Consider the following 19,495-nt stretch of genomic DNA (forward strand, 5'->3'; position numbering starts at 1 on the left):
AAAAATGTTCTTCTTAAAAAAAAAAAAAAAAAAAAAAAAAGGTATTTGAAGTGTGGCGGCCTTCTTGTGCTTGGTTTTCAACTATTTCAAAACTGTTATTTCAAAACAAACAATCAACCAAAAGCAAATCAAAACAAACAAAAATAAATGTTATTATTGTTATCTACTCTGCCACTTATATTTTTGACACATAATTTTAATATTGACCGAAACTTGTCACTACTTTGAAGGAGTATTAACTCAGGTGTCAGATGACAAAACATGTAGCGGATGGAGGCACAGAATAGACAATAACAGTCTCAGTACACAAAAAATGTAAAACAATCCTTAAACTGAATAACAGAAGGAGCCCATCATAAACAATACACAGACAAACTAAATCGCTAAATAGGAAACATGAGTCAAACAACAATGAACTGGCCTAAGTAAATGTCCATTGCTCAAAAGCATTGCCCAAAGCGTTTTAATAAGCAGGAATTTTGGTAATTTTATATTTCTTTGTGGTTAAAGTCCAATGACTGAGGGAAAAAATGGTTTGAGCCAACACCCACTTTATTCCCGAATCCGAATTATTTTGCGCCAAAACAATTACACATACAACTACAAATAGTGGTGTGTCCGCACACTGCTAATGGGCAGATGTCCTTGTAAGCTTAACCTGCTGTGTTTGAGTTTGGTGTTGTCAGTGTTTGCCTGTCTGCAGGTGTCTGGATGTGTGTGCACGTGCAGTGTGTGTGTACAGTTTGTATAAACGTGCAGTTGGGTGGGCGATTGATGCTTGTGAATCTGTACCTATATCACATTGCAGGAACAACTGACCTCTTGTCTACCTTTCATATAGTGGAGTCATGGAGTCGGATACAGGGACTGACAGATGGATTTTTGGATGGACTGGCGAAATGAAGAAAAAAGAGGGGGGTGGAATCATTTCATACAGGGTCAAAGATTAGTCAGACCTGAGAAGCAGAACTGGCTGACAAACACACTCAAGCAAACTGGTGAACACAGACAACAAACACATTCGCTCCCTCTACAGTACCTCTCTCGAATGCAGAGGCTTAACAGCATTCATGTTTTCTCACACAATCATATACATACTCTCTCTGTCTTTCTCTCTCTATCTCACTGTTTCCCTCTCTCTCTTTCTCTCCCTCCCTCCCTCTCTCTCTCTCTCTGTCTCATGCACTCACAAAATGCATCTGACCTTGCCATGGGCAATTTTCGATGGTATAGAAGCTGACGTTTTAGGGCACAGGTTAATCTTTTCATTCACCTGTGTTCTGCTCTCTTCTGCTCTGTTTTCCCCTGCACTGACATGACCTCCAGTCGGGGCTGTAAGTATTGGGCCATTGAGCTAATGCCGGACATTTTTTGTCCCTCCAGTTGTCATAAAAACGTTCTACAGAGGCCAATAAAGCCTGTAATCCAAAGCTGATAGGCTGTTCTTTTGGCTCATATTCCACTTTTAAAGTTATATTGATATTACACTTTAGATGAGTCAACAGCATTACTTTAGCTGACTGGCCTGTGCTAGGATGCATAAAATATTTTAAGTGTCTTAATTCCTACAATGTCTCAGTTAAAGCATTTTACTGTCGTAACCCCTGTGACTTTTTGTGAAGCAGTGCGTAATGTTTATTAAGCAGTATTTGCAAGGAAGACTTTATATTTAGAGTTTCACAACAGTGGCTTGCAAACAGCAGACCTCTGGAAAGTGGTAGTGGTAGTTACAGCACTTTTTCTGCTTCGCTAGAAATCTAGAGGTCTGGTTTAGCCAAGTTGCTGAAGTCTTCCTTTACCCAAAAACATCTACCATACATGTTCTATAAGTTCCATTGGAAATATGACAGTTAACTGAATGACTACCAAGGCACTAATAGGTTTATAGAAATACATTAAGACCAGGTTATCAAAGTTGAGTGAACCTTGCTTTAAAATGACCAGATTTGTGTATTAAAATTATCCAAGTTGTGTTGCACCAATTAAATTTAGACCAAGGTTAACACATATTATAGGAACATAATCTGTAGTTAATTTCATGATGTTTTCCATGATATTGAACTACAAATGACTTAACTAAACATAAATAATTATTAGGGATAGGGAAGAGAACACAGGCCGTGTAAGTAGCAATTTTATTTCCTAACAACCATTATTTTATAACAACACTGATAGCTTCTCCACACTGGCCAACTCTCCAGTAATGTTTTATCAAAGAAGTAGCATGAACTCTTTAAACAGACATTTGGCTCTTTGAATCTCTCTCTAATGGTCTTGGAAGGAACTTGAACTCATTTTGAAAGAGAAGAATCAGCTTTATTGGCGAAGCATGTGTATATATACAAGGAATCAGATTTTTTTTGTGTTTCTTTCAATGAACTTACACAATACTAGACATTAGAACAAGAACAACAAAGCAAAGGCAAGGGGAAAGACAGTGAACAACAAGCTAGACATGAAACAAAAGAAACAGTTTCCAGATACACTTGACTATAGAGGTTTCTTCAGTGCAAATATTATCTAAATCTGGGCAGACATGTAAAGTCCATCTTATCTGGTTGGTGCGGGCACACATTTCTAGTCTTACCTTGCACAAATCATGTTATTGCAAATAATTTTAAGCAAACCACATATGAAGTACTGGATACATTTCAAGGAACATGCTGAATGCAAGCTCAAAAAATCAAGTTTTCTGTTAGCCTCCAGTTATTGATCAAGACTTGACTGATGGATGGATGTTTAAGGGAAGGAACGTATAGTGCACACAAAATGTGTGAAACGTAAAATTACTCACTCCCATTTACTGGAAAAAGCAGTTAGTGAAACAAATCAATCAGCACACACACACACACACACACACACGCACACACACACACACACACACACACACACACACACACACACACGCACACACACTCACACGGACAAACACAAATTTTTCCTTAGACCAATGAAGACAGCTTATTCTATTTGTTCCAACCATTGATCTTTTCATATCTAAATGTCAGGTTACTACTCTCTGTAAGAGGCATCAATGAGAGGAAAGACTGACACACACACACACACACACACACACACACACAGTGGCTTGGATGTCCTACGATGATAGATGGGTATTGTATGTTGGCCTCAACCCCTGTTACCCTCTGCCATTACTATATACACTGTCAAAGACCCTTGCTGTGCTATCATTATATTACATGAGAAAGAGGGATAGGACAAAGAAAAATTGAGAGAACAATGAAAAGAGAGAGAGAGCAAGAGAGAGAGAGAGAGAGAGAGAGAGAGGTATCTACTGAGAGATGTCTACGTCTGCTGAAAGGACTAAACAAGTGAATGGCTTCTTCTGCTTTTTTTTCTTGTTTTTCATCAGAAAGTGAGTGATTGATCAATAACGGCGATGGTGTGTGTGGTGAGGTGGTGAGTGGGGTGAGACCTTATCAAGATGAGGTTTGGTGGCTTTTGTTGAGTGCAGCAGCTATGTGTGTGTGAGAGAGACAGAGAAGAAAAGATGGGGGAGAGACCTTGTCAAATGTGAATTTTCAAAAAGGCAGCACCCTTGAAGAATCACTGACATACACACATGCACACATACATGCACAGACAGGCAGTTTTCAGCATACACACACACACACACACACACACACACACACACACATGCAGTGGTCCTCTCTCTCTCTCTCTCTCTCTCTCTCTCTCTCTCTCTCTCTCTCTCTCTCTCTCTCTGTGTGTGTGTCTCTCTCTCACACACAGACACACAGGGGCCTTTATAGACTGTGTAGATCAGTGGTGTGTGACCATGGCTGGATCAGACTAATTAAACAGACAGTAATAGGGGTGATTTGGAGTCATTAGTTATTGGGCGAAAACACAAAGGCCTTTGACACCCCTATGACTCCTGTCATAGAATGGTCTGGTGCACACAAGACGTTTATTTTGTTACACGGTCTGCTTTGCGCGTAAGAATTATCCCAATTTATGTTTGCAACAATATGTGGGAAATCACCTAATTTTCTCCACTTTCTCCACTCTCTCCACATTGACTTGCTTGTCTTAATGTACTACTTGTAGAGTAAAACAGAGTGAGCGCACTTTGTCCACCCTTTAATGGATTTATTAGTCATATGCCATTTGATGGAGGTACCCCATATGGAAAACACTTCCATCAAAGTGTGTGCAATTTCACAACATTATCCTGAGCGCTTGCAGTTGAGGCACATGTGGCCCCAGTGGAATTTAAAGTGCCAACTCCAGCATATTAATTTGTTGAGTTTGTAGTTTACTAAAGCATGTCTTAACCTTTCTGTCTGAAGTTTTTCTTGATGTATTAATTAATTCACTCAATCGTTCATTTATTTATTCGCCTCTTTACTTTATAAGAGCTTCTACTTAAAGGCAGAAACTCTCTCCTCACATTCACATAAAAAAAATAACTGAACTGTAATTTTTAGCATTTATTCTTGGGGAGTATGGGCTTTTCTGAGAGTCAATGACACTGTTTCCTTTCCAGGGTTTATGCTCTGCCAGACGGCCACAGATACTCCACCTTGCTGTGTGTCTAGACTGCACACACTCCTATACAGCCAGATCATAGCACAGAGTCTGACTCACCTAAGACCCTATCTAACATGACAGCCCACTGCTACTACCACAGCTGTCATAACCCACATGTGTGTATATATGTGTGTGTATCTGTGTCTCTAACAGCAGGTATTATATACCTAATCCCCTTTCATCATGCTTTGACATCTCCCTTTCCTTGATGTCTGAGTGTAGGATATAGGCTAGCTTTCTGAGGTTGACAAAGTTCACCATGTGCTTGCGTGTGCATGTATATATTCATATAACATGACAGTGCAAATACATTGGGCTTCAGCTCGGCAGCCTCTCTGCAGTTAACATGCCACAGTAACAGAAAGCATGCTAATATGGCGTCTGTGTCTGTGTGAGTCTGTGTTTGCCTGTGTGCATGCCAAACATCTTAACCCAGCCCTCTCGTGCAAAGTAAACCCACAGAGTAAAGTGATGTCATCCTGCTACACCCTCCGCTTGACATCCTCCAACTCTTCACGCACACAAACATACAAGCCCACTTGGCATCACCGCACACACACACACGCAATCAGACATGCATAAGGCATACTGCTGGAGTAGTGAGAGTTAGGCAGGTGACATTAAGCCTAAATGGCAGCAGTGACATGCAACAGCTATGATGTATCAGGGAGCAAATGCCTCGGTTAGCACGCACTAAATGCTCAGTACATAAATAGAGAGGGAGCGGGAGAGTGGGAGAGATGAATGGGAGAGACAGCAGAGACTGAAGTAAAGGGGTGAGAGGGTGGTTTACTACTCAATACACTCCTCCCCTAATATAACAGAGATGTGACTTGGAAGGGGAACTGAGAGACATGCACGATGGACATGGGGGGAAGAGATTGTGCTTAAGTGAGGGATAGTGAGTGAACAACAGGGAGGCACAGGGAGGTTATACAGTAATTCAATAATTGGAGAAGGGGAGTGTTCAAGTTGGAACATGTGCTAATGTGTTATATGAAATTATAGGCAATGTAGAAAGAAGCGGACAGGGGAACGGGAGCATGTATTTCAGCAGGCAGAAATTCTAGTGAAGACAGAGTGTATTATCTGTTAACAAACTGATTTGAAACCTTTCAAGACATTAGATGTGTGCTTGATCACCCTTGCATTTAAGACAAGTGAGAAAATATGCTGCCAGTATTCAGATGAATCAGGTTCACTTGGTTTTCCATACTATAAAAGCATATTAAACAAATAAAATGGACTAAAACCAGAGTCACATTTAATCCAGTGGCCTGACAGAATAGTTTTCCAAAGAGGGAGGATTTTAAAAACCTTTGACAACACAAACTACTTACAGGGATTAATTTTAACAGGGAATGATTATAATAGTCAAAGAAGAAAATGAAATGCAATATAAAAAGGGGAAAAAAACACAGTATGAAAGCTATAGTGTATAATCAAATAAAACCAGTGTACCAAACAGATTAAACCTTTATATTAAGCCCTGGCAGAAAGATTATTGAAACAATAAACTTTAGCCTGATAGAAATTAGAGACTCCAGCAACTTAAGTCACAATCCGTAGTTCTGCTGTTTTTTAACAGTGATTTATATGGCATAATCATGATTCCACTTTCTCAGTCCAGGAAAGGTTGCGCATTTGCCGTGCAAAATGCTCTGGCTTGGAATTGGTCTTAATTGGGGAAAAATCCTCTGGCACACGGCAAATGGTTAGTTTAAAATACGTAAAAGAAGAACTGGGTAGTTAACACGAGTAGGTACTAAATAGCTCTGACGGCTGCACAGACAAAGAAAAAGCCGGTATCTGCAGAAACTTAAACTTGGTCAATATAACTTCAGAGGATAAAGACGTCAGAGCACTTTTGACTGATTGTGAAGTGATTGTCGATGGTGCACTGCAGTAAAACATCACAGCAAACAGCCTATCAGCAAAGATGTCGTCAGTATAAAAAAAAGAAGAAACTTGTGGTTAACCACTCATAAAAAAACATCTTTGATTGCCTTGAGAGTCTCTCTTCCTCTTACTCCCTCAGTATCTTTTTTCTTTCTCAGTTGTGCATCTATCTGTCTTTCCATCTCTCTCTCTCGCTGTCTCTCTCTCTCTAGTCCATTTCCTTCCCGCTCTCTTCCTTTCTCTCTCTCCCTCCATTTCCCTCATGCTCTACTTTCTCCATCTATTTGTCTTCCATCTGACAGCATGCAGGTGGAATCAAGGGCCTGAGATGATAACAGTAATCAAGATCCCACACCCCGAGACACGCACATGCACACTCACCCCATTCCAACACGCACATGCACATACAGAAACACCAGTTGATAATAGTAATTGGAAAGCTGGCTTAGAGGAACCATTGCAGCAGCACCATAATTTTTTTGGGTGGTAATGCATGCACAGCCGCATTGCACTGCATACTGTAAAAGCACTTTCTCTCCAGCTAAATAATGCACCCACTGCTTTGTTATTATGGTGTTCAGTGGCAGAAGTACGTTTGTGTGCGCACACATGCTTGTTAGTGTGTGTTTGTCAGTGTTGCTTTTTATGATTTTTTTTTCAGTTGCTATGCAGTCGTTTTTTTTTTTTTTTTTTGAGCTTGTGCTTGCGTATTAACGTGTAAGGGTTAGATATGCCTTCTTTGGAGGCTGGACTGTAGGCTATTTGCTCGATTTGATCACAAATAGTGCGTGAAATTTAATTACACAACTAATTTTCAATTTGGAGTATTTTATTCAATCGCAGTGCTCACTCTTCCCTCTCCAAACTTCTTCTACAGCAAGTTGAGGCAGCATGTGTTTATTCCCCCCGTTTATTTCCCCCTCACATACACAAAAGCACACCTTTATACACAACAAATACATGATCACATGATCGAGCAGCAGAATTTCGTTCTCTTGTGTATGCAAATGCACAGTGAAATTGACAATAAAAATCTTGAATCTTGAATACCTATACTTTTACCCCTCATGCAGAGATAAGATCTCATTTTCTGTTGCTTTATCTCTTATTTTTATTCAGAAGATGGAGGGCGATATCACCTGCAACTGGTGATTCTAATGTGTATGAGAGAGTGTGGGTGTGTGTTTGTGTATGCATGTGTGTGTCTATCCTTGTACATTTGTGTAGTCTTGTTTAATCCACCCTGATTTTGCCCAGTCAGGCTTTGGCGTGAGGAGCAAACCTTGACTCTATATGTCAGCCAACAGGGAGATAGTGCCAGAATCGATGGCTTTGTCTTTATTGGAAAGGGAGGAGTGAGAGGTGGATACAGGTCATTACGGGATCAAAATGCCACTGCAGTTACCTGTAATTACTGTGGTTCTGCTGTGTCATGGGCGCTCAATAAAAGCCATTGCAGGCGGAGCTGTCTGCTGCCGTGATGTTGCAGATCAGTCTGGTCTCTGCTTCGCGACTTCGAGAAAGGCTCGACTAGATTCACAGAGACTGATTGGATTTGTCCCAGGTCATACGTGTGACGTTTGTGAGACCTGAGTGATATGATTGGCTTAAGACAGATAGAGAGAAAAAAGCTGAAATTCCAGCATTTGTCGAGCTGGTCAAAGAGGTCAGAGGGATCTCAGCAGTAATATTAAGGGAATGGTGCCCAGGTGACTGCTGCCATGTGTATGTGGTCTGTGCTCTGTTAGCAAGCTTGTGTTAGTCTGTTAGTCTGTTAGTTTGTGTGTGTGTGTGTGTGTGTGTGTGTGGGTGGGTGTGGGTGTGGGTGCGTGTGCGCGTGCGTGTGCATGTGCGTGACTGAGTGTATTGAACGATTCCAAGCCCAGAGGAGTCATGTCTAGTGTTAAGACTCTGCCCTTTCACTAATTAGCCTGAAACATCTGCCCAGACGGCTGCCACAGGGAGGTCATAATGGGAGAAGTTCACAGACATGCATGCAAACACCCACTACACACACACATACACACTCACAAAGTGGTGCAACAGCATAGACATGCATTCACAAGCTTTTACACGCACAAACAAGCATAAGAAGGCACACATAAATGTTTGCACACTTGTCCTTAAAACTCTCGCTTACACTACAAGTTGTTTTTGTTTTGTTTTTGCTTGTTTGCTTTGCTTGTTTGTTGTTGTTTATTTCACTCCAAGACTTCATAATGAGGATTAAGGGAAGGGAACAGTAAGAGGAAGACAAGAAAGAAAAGAAGTTGTAGCTAATGCATGTAGAGAAAAAGAGGAATAGTGCAGGAACAGTTTGATAACTCATCCTATCTCCCTCCATTCATTGTGCATTGCATTGGTCTTAGCCATACTCCAATAGATAGCAATAGAAACAGAGAGAGCACAAGAAAGATGAATAACCTACAACAGTCTAGTGATTCTCATCGTTTAAGTTTTAGCCATGTTCCGGTACAAAGATGCCTAGTCAGAGGGAATAAATAAAAGTAGAGAAGAGAAGTGAGACGCTGACAGAAGAAATTTGAAGGCAGAGATGGTTTTGTCTCTCTCCATCATTCTCCCTCCCTCCAACACACCTTGTCCCTGTCGTAACCATGTTTCCTGTAGACAGAATATTTTACGGCAGCCGTCGACGTTATAATGATGAAGTTTTATGGAGACTCTGTGGGAGATTAAACCACTATTAGCCACGCGCCATCACCCTCTCCAGCTGTTGCCTTTTGTTTACGGCTAAAAAGTGTTTTATGACACACGGTGCTATAGTCACCTCGACAATTACAGCTAATGATATATGAGTGGGGCTGTATTTACACACCAGGAGTGGAGAAGAGAGCAGATGAGGAGGGGCATGGGGCAGGAGAGTAGAGGGTGAAGTCGATCGGTGAGTCTATGAAAGGGAAGGAGAAGAGTTGAGCTGAAGAAGGTATGGAGTGGAGGATGGAGGCATGAGAGTAGCAGAAGAAATGAAAAGCTGGGGAAGGAAAGAGAGAGAGGGGTAGAAACAAGGGAAGCTATGTTTTTGACAGAGGAAAGTTTAAACAAAGTAAACTAGACTCCACCCCTCATCTTGTGAAAAAGTTGATTAAGATGGAGCGATACACCCTGAAAAGGTTTTCTAAAGCGAGAGAGGGAGAGGTAGGCAGATAGAAACACGATAGTAGTGTGTGACAAGAGCAGATAAGAAAAGACAATACTACTATGGTGTGAATTAGAGGGCGAAGTGTAATTTAAGCCTTGGCGATACACTAAAAAATAAAGTAACAGTCCCTTTAATGGTTGTATAAGCTCTACAAGGTGCTGCCAATCATTTTATAGAAATAAATGACCTCTTATTCTAAGATGATGATGTTCTCAACATATTAGGCTAAGTGTATGAAGTGCTTGTAGGTTGGTTCAAAATGCTTCCTCTTGGACTGTAAGTTGGTGACTCACTATGCATTTATATCATGCACCTTTCCCTGTCTAAATAAAGGAAATAACATTCAGTGTTTATACAGTGATAAGTGAAACTTTATCACTTTCCAGCTGTGTGAGTAAGGGAATTCACTGCCAATATAGGTTCAAGAAGTAGCTGCTTGAGCTCATAATGCATACTTTGCTTGTGTATTGCTGCTGGGGAGAGAGGAAAGATAGGAGATGAGAGGCTCGGAATGATGAGCGGAGAAGAGAGAAGAGGCAAAGCAGTGGAGGGGTGAAGAGAGGAGAAGCATTTTGACAGAAGAGAAATGGCACCCTCATGCTTGTCAAAGAGACAACGATTGACATGGTGTGATAGACACTGACAGAGAGCACACCGATAAGAGAAAGAGGAAAGGGGCGCTTGGACAGGACGGTACTCGATGAACAAAAAGGTTGCAGAGATAAGCAAAAACTACAGGCTCTAAATGGAGGGGAGGGAGTGTCATTTTTAAGAAGTAAAGTGGTGAAACTTCAACCTCACAACACCATAGCTGTTTGGGAAAACAATCACAAAACAATCATCTTCACAGGTTTACTATAAAGATTTTAGTGTCTTCAGGGCTAGGCGGAATGGAGAAAATCAAATATCCCAATATGTCTGACAGAATACCTTGATATTGATATTGTGAAAATATTGTAGAGATGACTAATGGTGCTTTAATAAGATGTTTACACATGAGAGATTTTTGATAAACAATCATTAGTAATGTGGATATGATGGCCAAGCAGATCAGCAACTGCTAGAACAATCTAATAAGTTCATAACATTGCACCACTTTACTGAAATGCAGCTTTTAAAATTAGGACAAGACAAAATGCCATATCATGCAGTTATGATATTATGATATGGTATGATATACTATAGATATAGGGTGGTTGTTTAATTTACTACATATGCCCACGATTATGCATACACTTGAGAGTGGTTTGTGTATATGTGTGCATGCTGGTGTTTAAATGCAGTTGTGTTTGATCTTGCAGTGTAAGTGCTCTTAGCCGGTGTGTGGTGCTCTATCTGCTCCTCTGCAAGCATCCTCGCTGTAATGTTTAACAATCATGTAGTTACTGGTTAAGAGTTGACTTGCATAAATATTTCAGTTGCACTACCATTAACAATTCATGGAAAAGGTTTTCTTTTTCCCCATCTGAAAACATACTTTTGATTTTGAGGCAGTTTATGTTGCAAAAGAGAGAGAGAGAGAGAGAGAGAGAGAGAGAGAGAGAAACCAACTCATGAGTGTACCTAATTTGTGTAACTTGGTGAAACGAGCTTTAGGTGACATCAGGTCCAATAGTTGAATGACTTTCATTCCCTTTTAAATCCCAAATGTTGAGATCAAAGTGTGTGTGTGTGTGTGTGTGTGCGCGCGCGCGCTTGTGTGTGTGTGCGTGTGTCTGTGCGTGTGTGTGTGTGTGTGTGCACGACACTTGGCTACAAGTGTTGCACATTTCTGTAGAGTTATTTTCTAAAATATTCTCAGTTTAGCTGTTCTCTATAATTTACACAGAATAATGTTAAGTATCACTATCTTCTCTTTTGACAGATAACTGTGGTTATACGTCTTTTTTCTATATCCTCCCTGTGTCTGCTGATTTGTCATGTCTGTTGTCATTATTTATTTTCCTAAATACTAACCATGATGTGTCTTGTTGTGCTGCAGGTGGTGGAGACCAACCTGGTGGCCTTCGACTGTCACTGGATCCTGATTAATGAGGTGGGTGTGGTGCCAGTTAATTATAAATGCCTGTAGGTCCTGTATTAGACATATCCTCACTTCACCCTGTTGTTTCCTAATGTGGTAAATCTTGACCATCTTCTGTGAGTTGTGGAAATATTAATGGTTTTGAATCCAGGGGTCAGTCCTTCACAACTCCCCCTTTTGTTTTGTGGTGAAGGAGATTTGTTGACTCTCTATTTGCAGCTGGAAAATATTTCATCCAACAAGACAACAAACCAAATCTAAGCAGTTCATATATATACACTACTCACAAAAAGTTAGGGATATTTGGCTTTTGGGTGAAATTTGTGGAAAATGTAAAAAGTTCACGCTACAGTGATATTATATCATGAAAGTAGGGCATTTAAGTAGAAGCATACACTGGTGATTTCCTCATCTCAAACAATTTCTTGAAACAAAAGCCAACAACAGTGGTGGGTATACCACAACAAAAAATGTCAGTGTCAATAACTTGTCATGTGCCCTTGAGCATCAATTACAGCTTGACAACGACGTCTCATGCTGTTCACAAGTCGACTTATTGTCTGCTGAGGCATGGCATCCCACTCTTCTTGAAGGGCGGCCCTCAGGACATTGAGGTTCTGGGGTACAGAGCTCCGAGCCTCTACACGGCGACTCAGCTGATCCCATAGGTTTTCTATGGGATGCAGGTCTGGAGAAAGTGCAGGCCACTCCATTTGAGGTACCCCAGTCTCCAGCAGCCGCTCCCTAATGATACGACCTCGATGAGCTGGAGCATCAAACACCTGTTGTGAATTTTGCCGTTAAACTCCTTGTTAGAGAACAGCAACTTGTGCAAAAAGTACTGAAACACTGAACAGTTGGACATGTGCATTCAAAAGTTTACAGAAGGTCACATTAAGTTCACCTGTAAAGGTTATAATGCATTTTAGCTTCATCCTGAAATTTCACCCGAAAGCCGAATATCCCTAACTTTTTGTGAGTGGTGTATATGATGATCAGTCACAATTTAGTTTGTATCAGTGAGCATTCACTGATGTATCCAACAGCTACATACAATACAGAAGAAATCTTATGTCAGCTATCTGATGAGGATTTAAAATAAGTCCATGAAACATCACATATTCCTTTATGCTGATGATATGTTATTATTTTTGTATGATTTTTCTACATGTCTTCCAGTTTAATTTCCAGCTGTAAGATTAACTGGTCTAAGTCATCCTTGTTGCTGCAAGGTTAATCAATGAATGAAGCAGCTTCTAAATATGGAATTCCAGTAGTCTCAAACTTTAAATATTTGGGAATCAATAAATTAAGAACTATAATAAAACATTCAAATTAATTAATTGTGATTTAACCAGATGGTGCATTATCCCTACTACTCTATCATGAAGAATTTCAATTATTAAAATTAAAGTTCTACCATGATTCAATTTTGTTTGCTCAGTGCTTCCTGTTCCCCCTCCTCCTAGTTACAGGGAAAACGCACATGTACTTATATCTAAATACATATGCAGCAGAAAGTGATCAAGAATACAAGTAAAAACTTTACAAAGGAAAAAAAAAGTAGAAGGACTGTGACCTTTCCTGTTAGTGACTGGAAAAGAAACTAAAATATCTTAAATCCCTTTCCTTTATCTTTATTGTGTTGTACAGCTTTATAAACAATACATTTTCAACAATGGAAAAGGTGACAATGAAATTGCAGATTAGAGTATATTTTCTGGTTCAAGTCAAGTCAAGTATAATTTATTTGTCCCAACTTGGGCAATTTGGTTGCAGACAGCTATAAAAAAGACATGAAGGACAACACGTTTCACACACATACATTCAACAGATCACAGTCTCACTGAATATATAAAAACAGTGGTGCAACAAGAGGCCATCTCAGGTAAAAGTGTCAACCACATAAATCTCTGACAACAACAAAACAACATCTTCATCATCGTCATTATCAAACTCATAGTCGTCGACAACGTCATCAAAATCATAGTCATCATCATTACAATCACCACTAACATCATCGTTCCACCAGGTTCAGTTCCCTGATGGAGGTGGGGATGAATGAATGTCTGTACCTGTTCTTTTTCACCTGAGGGGCACATAAACTCCCACCGGATGGTAGCCAGACATACTCAGAGCTAAGAGGATGACTGCCGTCTGCACAGATACTCCTAGCTTTCCTTATTACTTGCCATTACTTCAGAATCAATAGCACAACTTAAATTCTAAAGGAGTAAACAAACATCAAGAGACTGCAATGACATATTCCTCACAGTCCACATTTGTATGCCTTTGTTCTCTGATTTGTCTTGGCCATGAGCACAAATACAAATTAGTCTACTGGTCAGACCAGAGACATATTTAAAGTTTAAAATTGAGTGTCAGTCCATATTAATTTTGAATAGAACACATCTTTGAACTTAGTTTATGTGAAGTTCCTTGGACAAAACTAGCGTAGTCAGCTAGATTTGTGTGTGTGTGTGTGTGTGTGTGTGTGTGTGTGTGTGTGTGTGTGTGTGTGTGTGTGTGTGTGCGTGCGTGTATACGTGTGTGTGTGTGTGTGTGTGTGTGTGTGTGTGTAGCCATAGATCAGTGATTAGAGGGAGGAGGAGCAAATTGGTAATGCAGTGCAGGATCTCTTCATAGCCTTGGGCGTTACAGTAGCAATGAACTACCAAGGCACAGCAGGTGGTCCATGCTGCCACACACTTACACACACTTACACACACACATTGAAAGGCGAATTAATTTAAAGAGGAGCAAAACATCACTTAATGGATAAGAACACAGGAAAGATGCTGTCTCTCTCTCTCTCTCTGCATAGCCCATACTGTAGTCTAATACTTCAGCTAAATGCTACAAGGCTCTCTGTAGCCTTTCAGTACCTTTCTAAATTATTACTACTTGTTCAGTTATGCAGAGAGTGTTTCTGTTTGAAATAGATGTTACAATGGATACTAAATGCAACAGGGACAACTAATAATTATTTTCTGATGCTGTTTTTCCAGACTGTCAGTTTTAAGAAATGTTGTTGTTTTTTTTTCCTTCTTTGAGATGGTTGAGAGGCTACAGTTGTCTTAAGAACACTATTAGGAGATACATAGCCTCACCTGTAGACTGAGGCCTGTCAAAGTTAAAAATACTACATCTGTTAAAGACAACTAATCTATATTACTTACTGTAGCTATCCTGGGGTAATAACAGTATTCTGCTTGACAGTGTACCTTCGCTTCTGCTCACTGAAATAGATGACATTAAAATATGGATGTCATGTTTTAATAATAGAGACATAGCCACATAATATTTGTTTGTGCTAGATATTTGGAAAGTTAGCATTATGTGGAAGAACATGAGGTGCATCCTACTATTTGTTGTCACAATATTGTTGTAATTTCTGATGGAAGCTGCTCAGTGTTTTTTTTGGTTGTGCTTCTTTGGAAAGTCACCCTGCCTTTGCAGAAAAACAATAGGGGTCAGTTTTTAGAAGGGCTCTGCAAGCTAAAAGCATGCCTTGTAATACAATGTTGTGGGTTTAATCGAGGGTTTTCAAATGATGTAACACACCCTCTCACAGCCATTATGGAAGTCCTCCTCTCATGAGCAACAGTGGCTATGAACAGCTGCTTGTACAGCATACCTATTTGTACAACTTCTGCCATTTCAACAGAAATACTAAATCTTTCAGGTGAGGGTCTGTTCAGGTGAAGGTTCTTGTCAGGATATGACCTTTATTTGGTAAACTTGATTGCATATGGAACAATCAGTAATCAGTGTTTGTGTACCTGTGTACATGGACTTGAGTCTGTGGTGACTCTGTAGTTTTCCAGCTGTCTGCATTGTCATTATTCTGATGCTTGTGATCCACTGAATCTATAGAAACAACACTTGTGCTGTTTGTCAAACCGCCCAGTAAATGAGATATGATGTTTACATACCAGAAAATACGGATCAAAATCTCACCTAGCTTGGTCAGATTTTTCATATTTGGGATATGGGATTATCCATATCTTTTATAAACAGCATATGCCATTTACTATACACGCACCACCTGGAAAAGAGGGAGTCGACGCATATTCTATCTCTGATGCATTTTATTAAGGAGCCACGTTCCAACAGAGGACTGTCCTCTTCAGCATCAGTACATGCAGCAGCTCATAAACTGAATGTTTAAATATGTAAAATATAAGATTCAAGAGTCTTTATTGTCATTATGTAGAACATAACCAAATTTTGCAGACATTCCCGGCTTCAAAACACACAGAAATAGCAAACATAAGTACCAAACATAAATAACAAACCTGCACATAAATAACAATAATATAATAAAAATAATAAAAATAACATGTTACTGTACTCATGGACAGTTTGTTAGTTAGTCAACAATAAGCTTACCATCACTGTTGTAAATACAAATAATTTGCAGAAGCTAGTGTTGGTAGTGGCCAGTAGTCACATTAGTAGAAGTGAATGAGTTGCACTGCTTTCCACTCGACACTTGACACGCTGATGAAAGCTCTGCGACTGAAATGTAGGTTGCAGTAAATAAAAAGTCACAGCAAGTGGAGAGCAGTGTGTGGCTTATTCACGCTTTCGAGTTTATTTCCCAGCAATCAGCACCTCACCGTGTGTGTGTACGAACAGTTTTTTTTATAGTTGTGACATGTTACCATTAAGTTAAGTGAAGTCAAATTTATGTCTATTCCTTAATCACAGTGTCAAATGGTTTCACACGCCCACGTGAAAAATGCCCCCTCCCCTCTCCATTTTAGACCCTAGGGTTGCCAAATGTCACATAGCTGGCAGAACACATTCAGGTTCTGTCTCACACTGTCAGCTCCCCAGAGACAAATCTCCTTATGCCACAGTAGTTGTAATTGTCCTTTAAAAGACAGCACAACACAGCTGAGCAGACTGAGTATTATGAGATGCCGTGAGATGAGATGAGATGAGATGAGATGGAAGCTAAAAGGAGAACCTGCAGAAGACGAGGGGATAAAAAAAGAGACTTTTTATGTTCAAACACAGAAATTAGTCACAATGGTGTATAAAAAAAAACGGCACGAGGTGAAAGACAAAGGAGTTATCTGCACACTGAATTGTTTTAATGCCCCTTAAAAATTATATTTATTGCAAAGTTCCGACCTCTAAAAAGGCCAAGGGAGTGTGCTGATAACTCCTTTGTCTTTCACGTTTTATATGTTCCCAATGCGGCAGTGGCAGATTTCTGAAGTAGAGTGAGTTTTGTAACACAGAGAATATACTCCCTAATGTTTCAAATAGTAAGACAGGCGTGCATGTAAATTAATGTTATGACTTAAGTGCTGTAATTCCCAGAAACCAAGACAAGATGTCGTGATTAGAGGTATGTCATAGAAAAACGGGGGAGGAGGTGGACCTTAATAAAGCATATTTTGTGGTGTAGCCATGCACACACAAAAGTTACAGCCCATGACATGAAAATCTCTCTCCAGCCAGCTGAGCTGAATTGGCAGCCCAGCCCTCAATTAACATTAGCTTCAGTTGGTTTGCTAAAATTAGCCTGCTGGCTAGTTAGCTAGCTGACAATGCCAGAAAATAATCTGTTTACTGTAGGTTAACAGAGCTGACGCTCTCTCAAGCTGGAATGTGTAGAGCTTTACAGAGACTAGGGCCAGAGGGGTGAGAGTTAAAGACCACATAGCGTTCTGTGTGGTAACCTACATTCAGAGACGAATCAACCCTGGGAGGCTATTAATTATTCGTGCAGAGCCACTTCTCCTCCAGACCTCCTTAATGGCACATGATCTGGTGGCGTGGAGGTTTGTAATAATTGCAAAGCCTCTGTTTCAGCTCATGATATCCGTCAAATGTTGTTTTAACATTGCCGTCATGTCTTCAAATAATCTAAAGGAAAGTCTCACCCCTTTTTTAAAAAAATATGATCTGGTATTTTATGAGCACTGCCAGTCGAGATCAAGACCTACTTTTAGTCGCAGTGCTGTTTCTATGCAGACACGATATTCCCAGAGTTGGCCATGTGAAGCTCAAGCCTTCTTCCAGAGTCTTTAAAATGGATGAGCGACTTCAATATTTTTGTCATACACACTGTCTTCTAGTGCTGGTTCTTTGGAGAATGAATATTCCTATGTGTGAAAGTCCTGTCCCTCCCTGTGGTTTATTATGGATGAGGGGGTACTGTATGGTTGTCATAACTCTACTTTATCTACAGCCAGCAGTCAGACAGCCCCACTGAGGGGGAGTTCACAGTTCATAATTGATCATCCTTCCTCTCCCCATCTCGTCCGTTCTGCTCAGGATGAGGGGATGAGGATGAGGAGGAGGAGAGGAGATAATGGGGGACACTTATGACTTCTCTTTCCCTCTGTCTCTTAAGTTCTCTGACTACAGCCAAAGTATTCTAGGTTTGCCCTTGCTCATGAATTCCTTTATCTTCCCTCATTTTCTGTTACTCTTCTGTGGGTCTTCTGTTGTCACTCACACTGTTTCTCTCTGTTTCTCTCAACGGGGAACAAATACATGACAGTAAGACAAGGAAAAATTGGACCTCTTTTGGCTTTCAGATGTATTTTTAGGCGACACCCTGGTTGCCAACACTCTCTCCAGCCCCTCTGTTTATATAATTTTTTGTGACTTTGAAACACTATTTAGCCAAACAATTTGGCTTAGGGAACATTCTTATTTACAGCAACAGGAAGTAATTGCAGAGGGAAAGCAAGTTACAGTTGTGCACACTCACAGCTGGAAGTTTCCCAGTATGACGGCTGCCAGCTGAAAGTACTGCTGTTGCTGAGAAGCTCCCCTGGAGCGGTTGGGTGTTAAGTGTCTTTTTCAAGGGCACACCAAGGGTTGCCGCTAAGAAAGGAGAGTGTGATGCCTCTCCCGCCCAGATTTTCCTTCTTGGTCTGGGGCTTTGAATCACAATCCCTGGATTTGAATCAGAAACCTTTCTTGTGTTCCCTCCTGTTATTGTAGTTTTTTTTTTTCTCTTAACCAGCCATGAAAGAGATTTATTTTGCCTACTCTCCTGACTCCTCCTCTAATCCAATGCTGTCATAGTTTTCCATCCCACTGCATTCACCTCTCTCTATTGTTCTCCCCTCGTTACCCTGTCGTCAGTGTTCATGTGCTTGCACTCTTTCATTCTGTCAGTCTTTCTCACCTGTGCTAGCTACTGTATTTTTTCACACACCCATGCAAACTGTATTTTTACAGCCATGCATTCTTCTCCTTTCCCCTCATCTCTTCATTAGTACTGCATGTGAGGGAGAAAGGACAGACGCACGACAAGAGTCTTGGGTAATTGGACTCTAATTGGACAGCACAACAACAAATAAATCCAGGTGTAAATGTACCCTGATGCAGTGAAGATCCAATCATCCAAACCTCCTTGCTTGGAGACACTTTGGGCCACTTTAACAGCTAAATGCAATGAGAATCCCTTGCTCCCTCTTGCTGTCTTTCCCTTTGTCCCTCGCGTGCACTTTCCCTCTCCTCCAAACCCCTTCCTCCTGCCCTCTCCTTCACTCTGTGCCCTTTTTTGCCTGTGTGTTTTAGGACATTATTGCCAGCACAGTGATGTTAATGAGCACTGGCATATGACAGAGAGAATGATACCACTAAAAAAAGAAATTACAATGAAGGGCTGCGGACAGCCAGACGTTCGTTTCCCCCCTGTCCAGCTTGAAAGAGAGAGAAACAAGAGGGTGACAGAAAATGAGAGAGAGGAGCCAAAGAGAGAGAAGAGGAATTTTGGGGGGTTCTTGTCGGGAACTGCGGGGAGGAGGAGGGGCAAGGGAATACAGGAGAGAGGAGAGATGAAACGAGAGGAGACAGACTTTTTTTTTTTTTTTCCGGAATTG

At 40.6% G+C, this 19,495-nt stretch overlaps 1 protein-coding gene across 1 annotated transcript in view; it reads left to right on the forward strand.

Annotated features, from left to right (window-relative positions):
* The window catches only part of grid2 (glutamate receptor, ionotropic, delta 2), a 607,933-nt gene that overhangs the window by 399,752 nt on the left and 188,686 nt on the right, over positions 1–19,495 (forward strand). Inside the window, exon 5 of the mRNA XM_030061028.1 lies at positions 11,595–11,648. Coding sequence (XP_029916888.1) covers positions 11,595–11,648 — 54 coding nt within the window. The remainder of the gene's footprint in view (positions 1–11,594; positions 11,649–19,495) is intronic.

The sequence above is a fragment of the Myripristis murdjan genome, chromosome 9 (assembly GCF_902150065.1).
Source record: "Myripristis murdjan chromosome 9, fMyrMur1.1, whole genome shotgun sequence".
NCBI classification, from domain to species: Eukaryota; Metazoa; Chordata; class Actinopteri; order Holocentriformes; family Holocentridae; genus Myripristis; species Myripristis murdjan.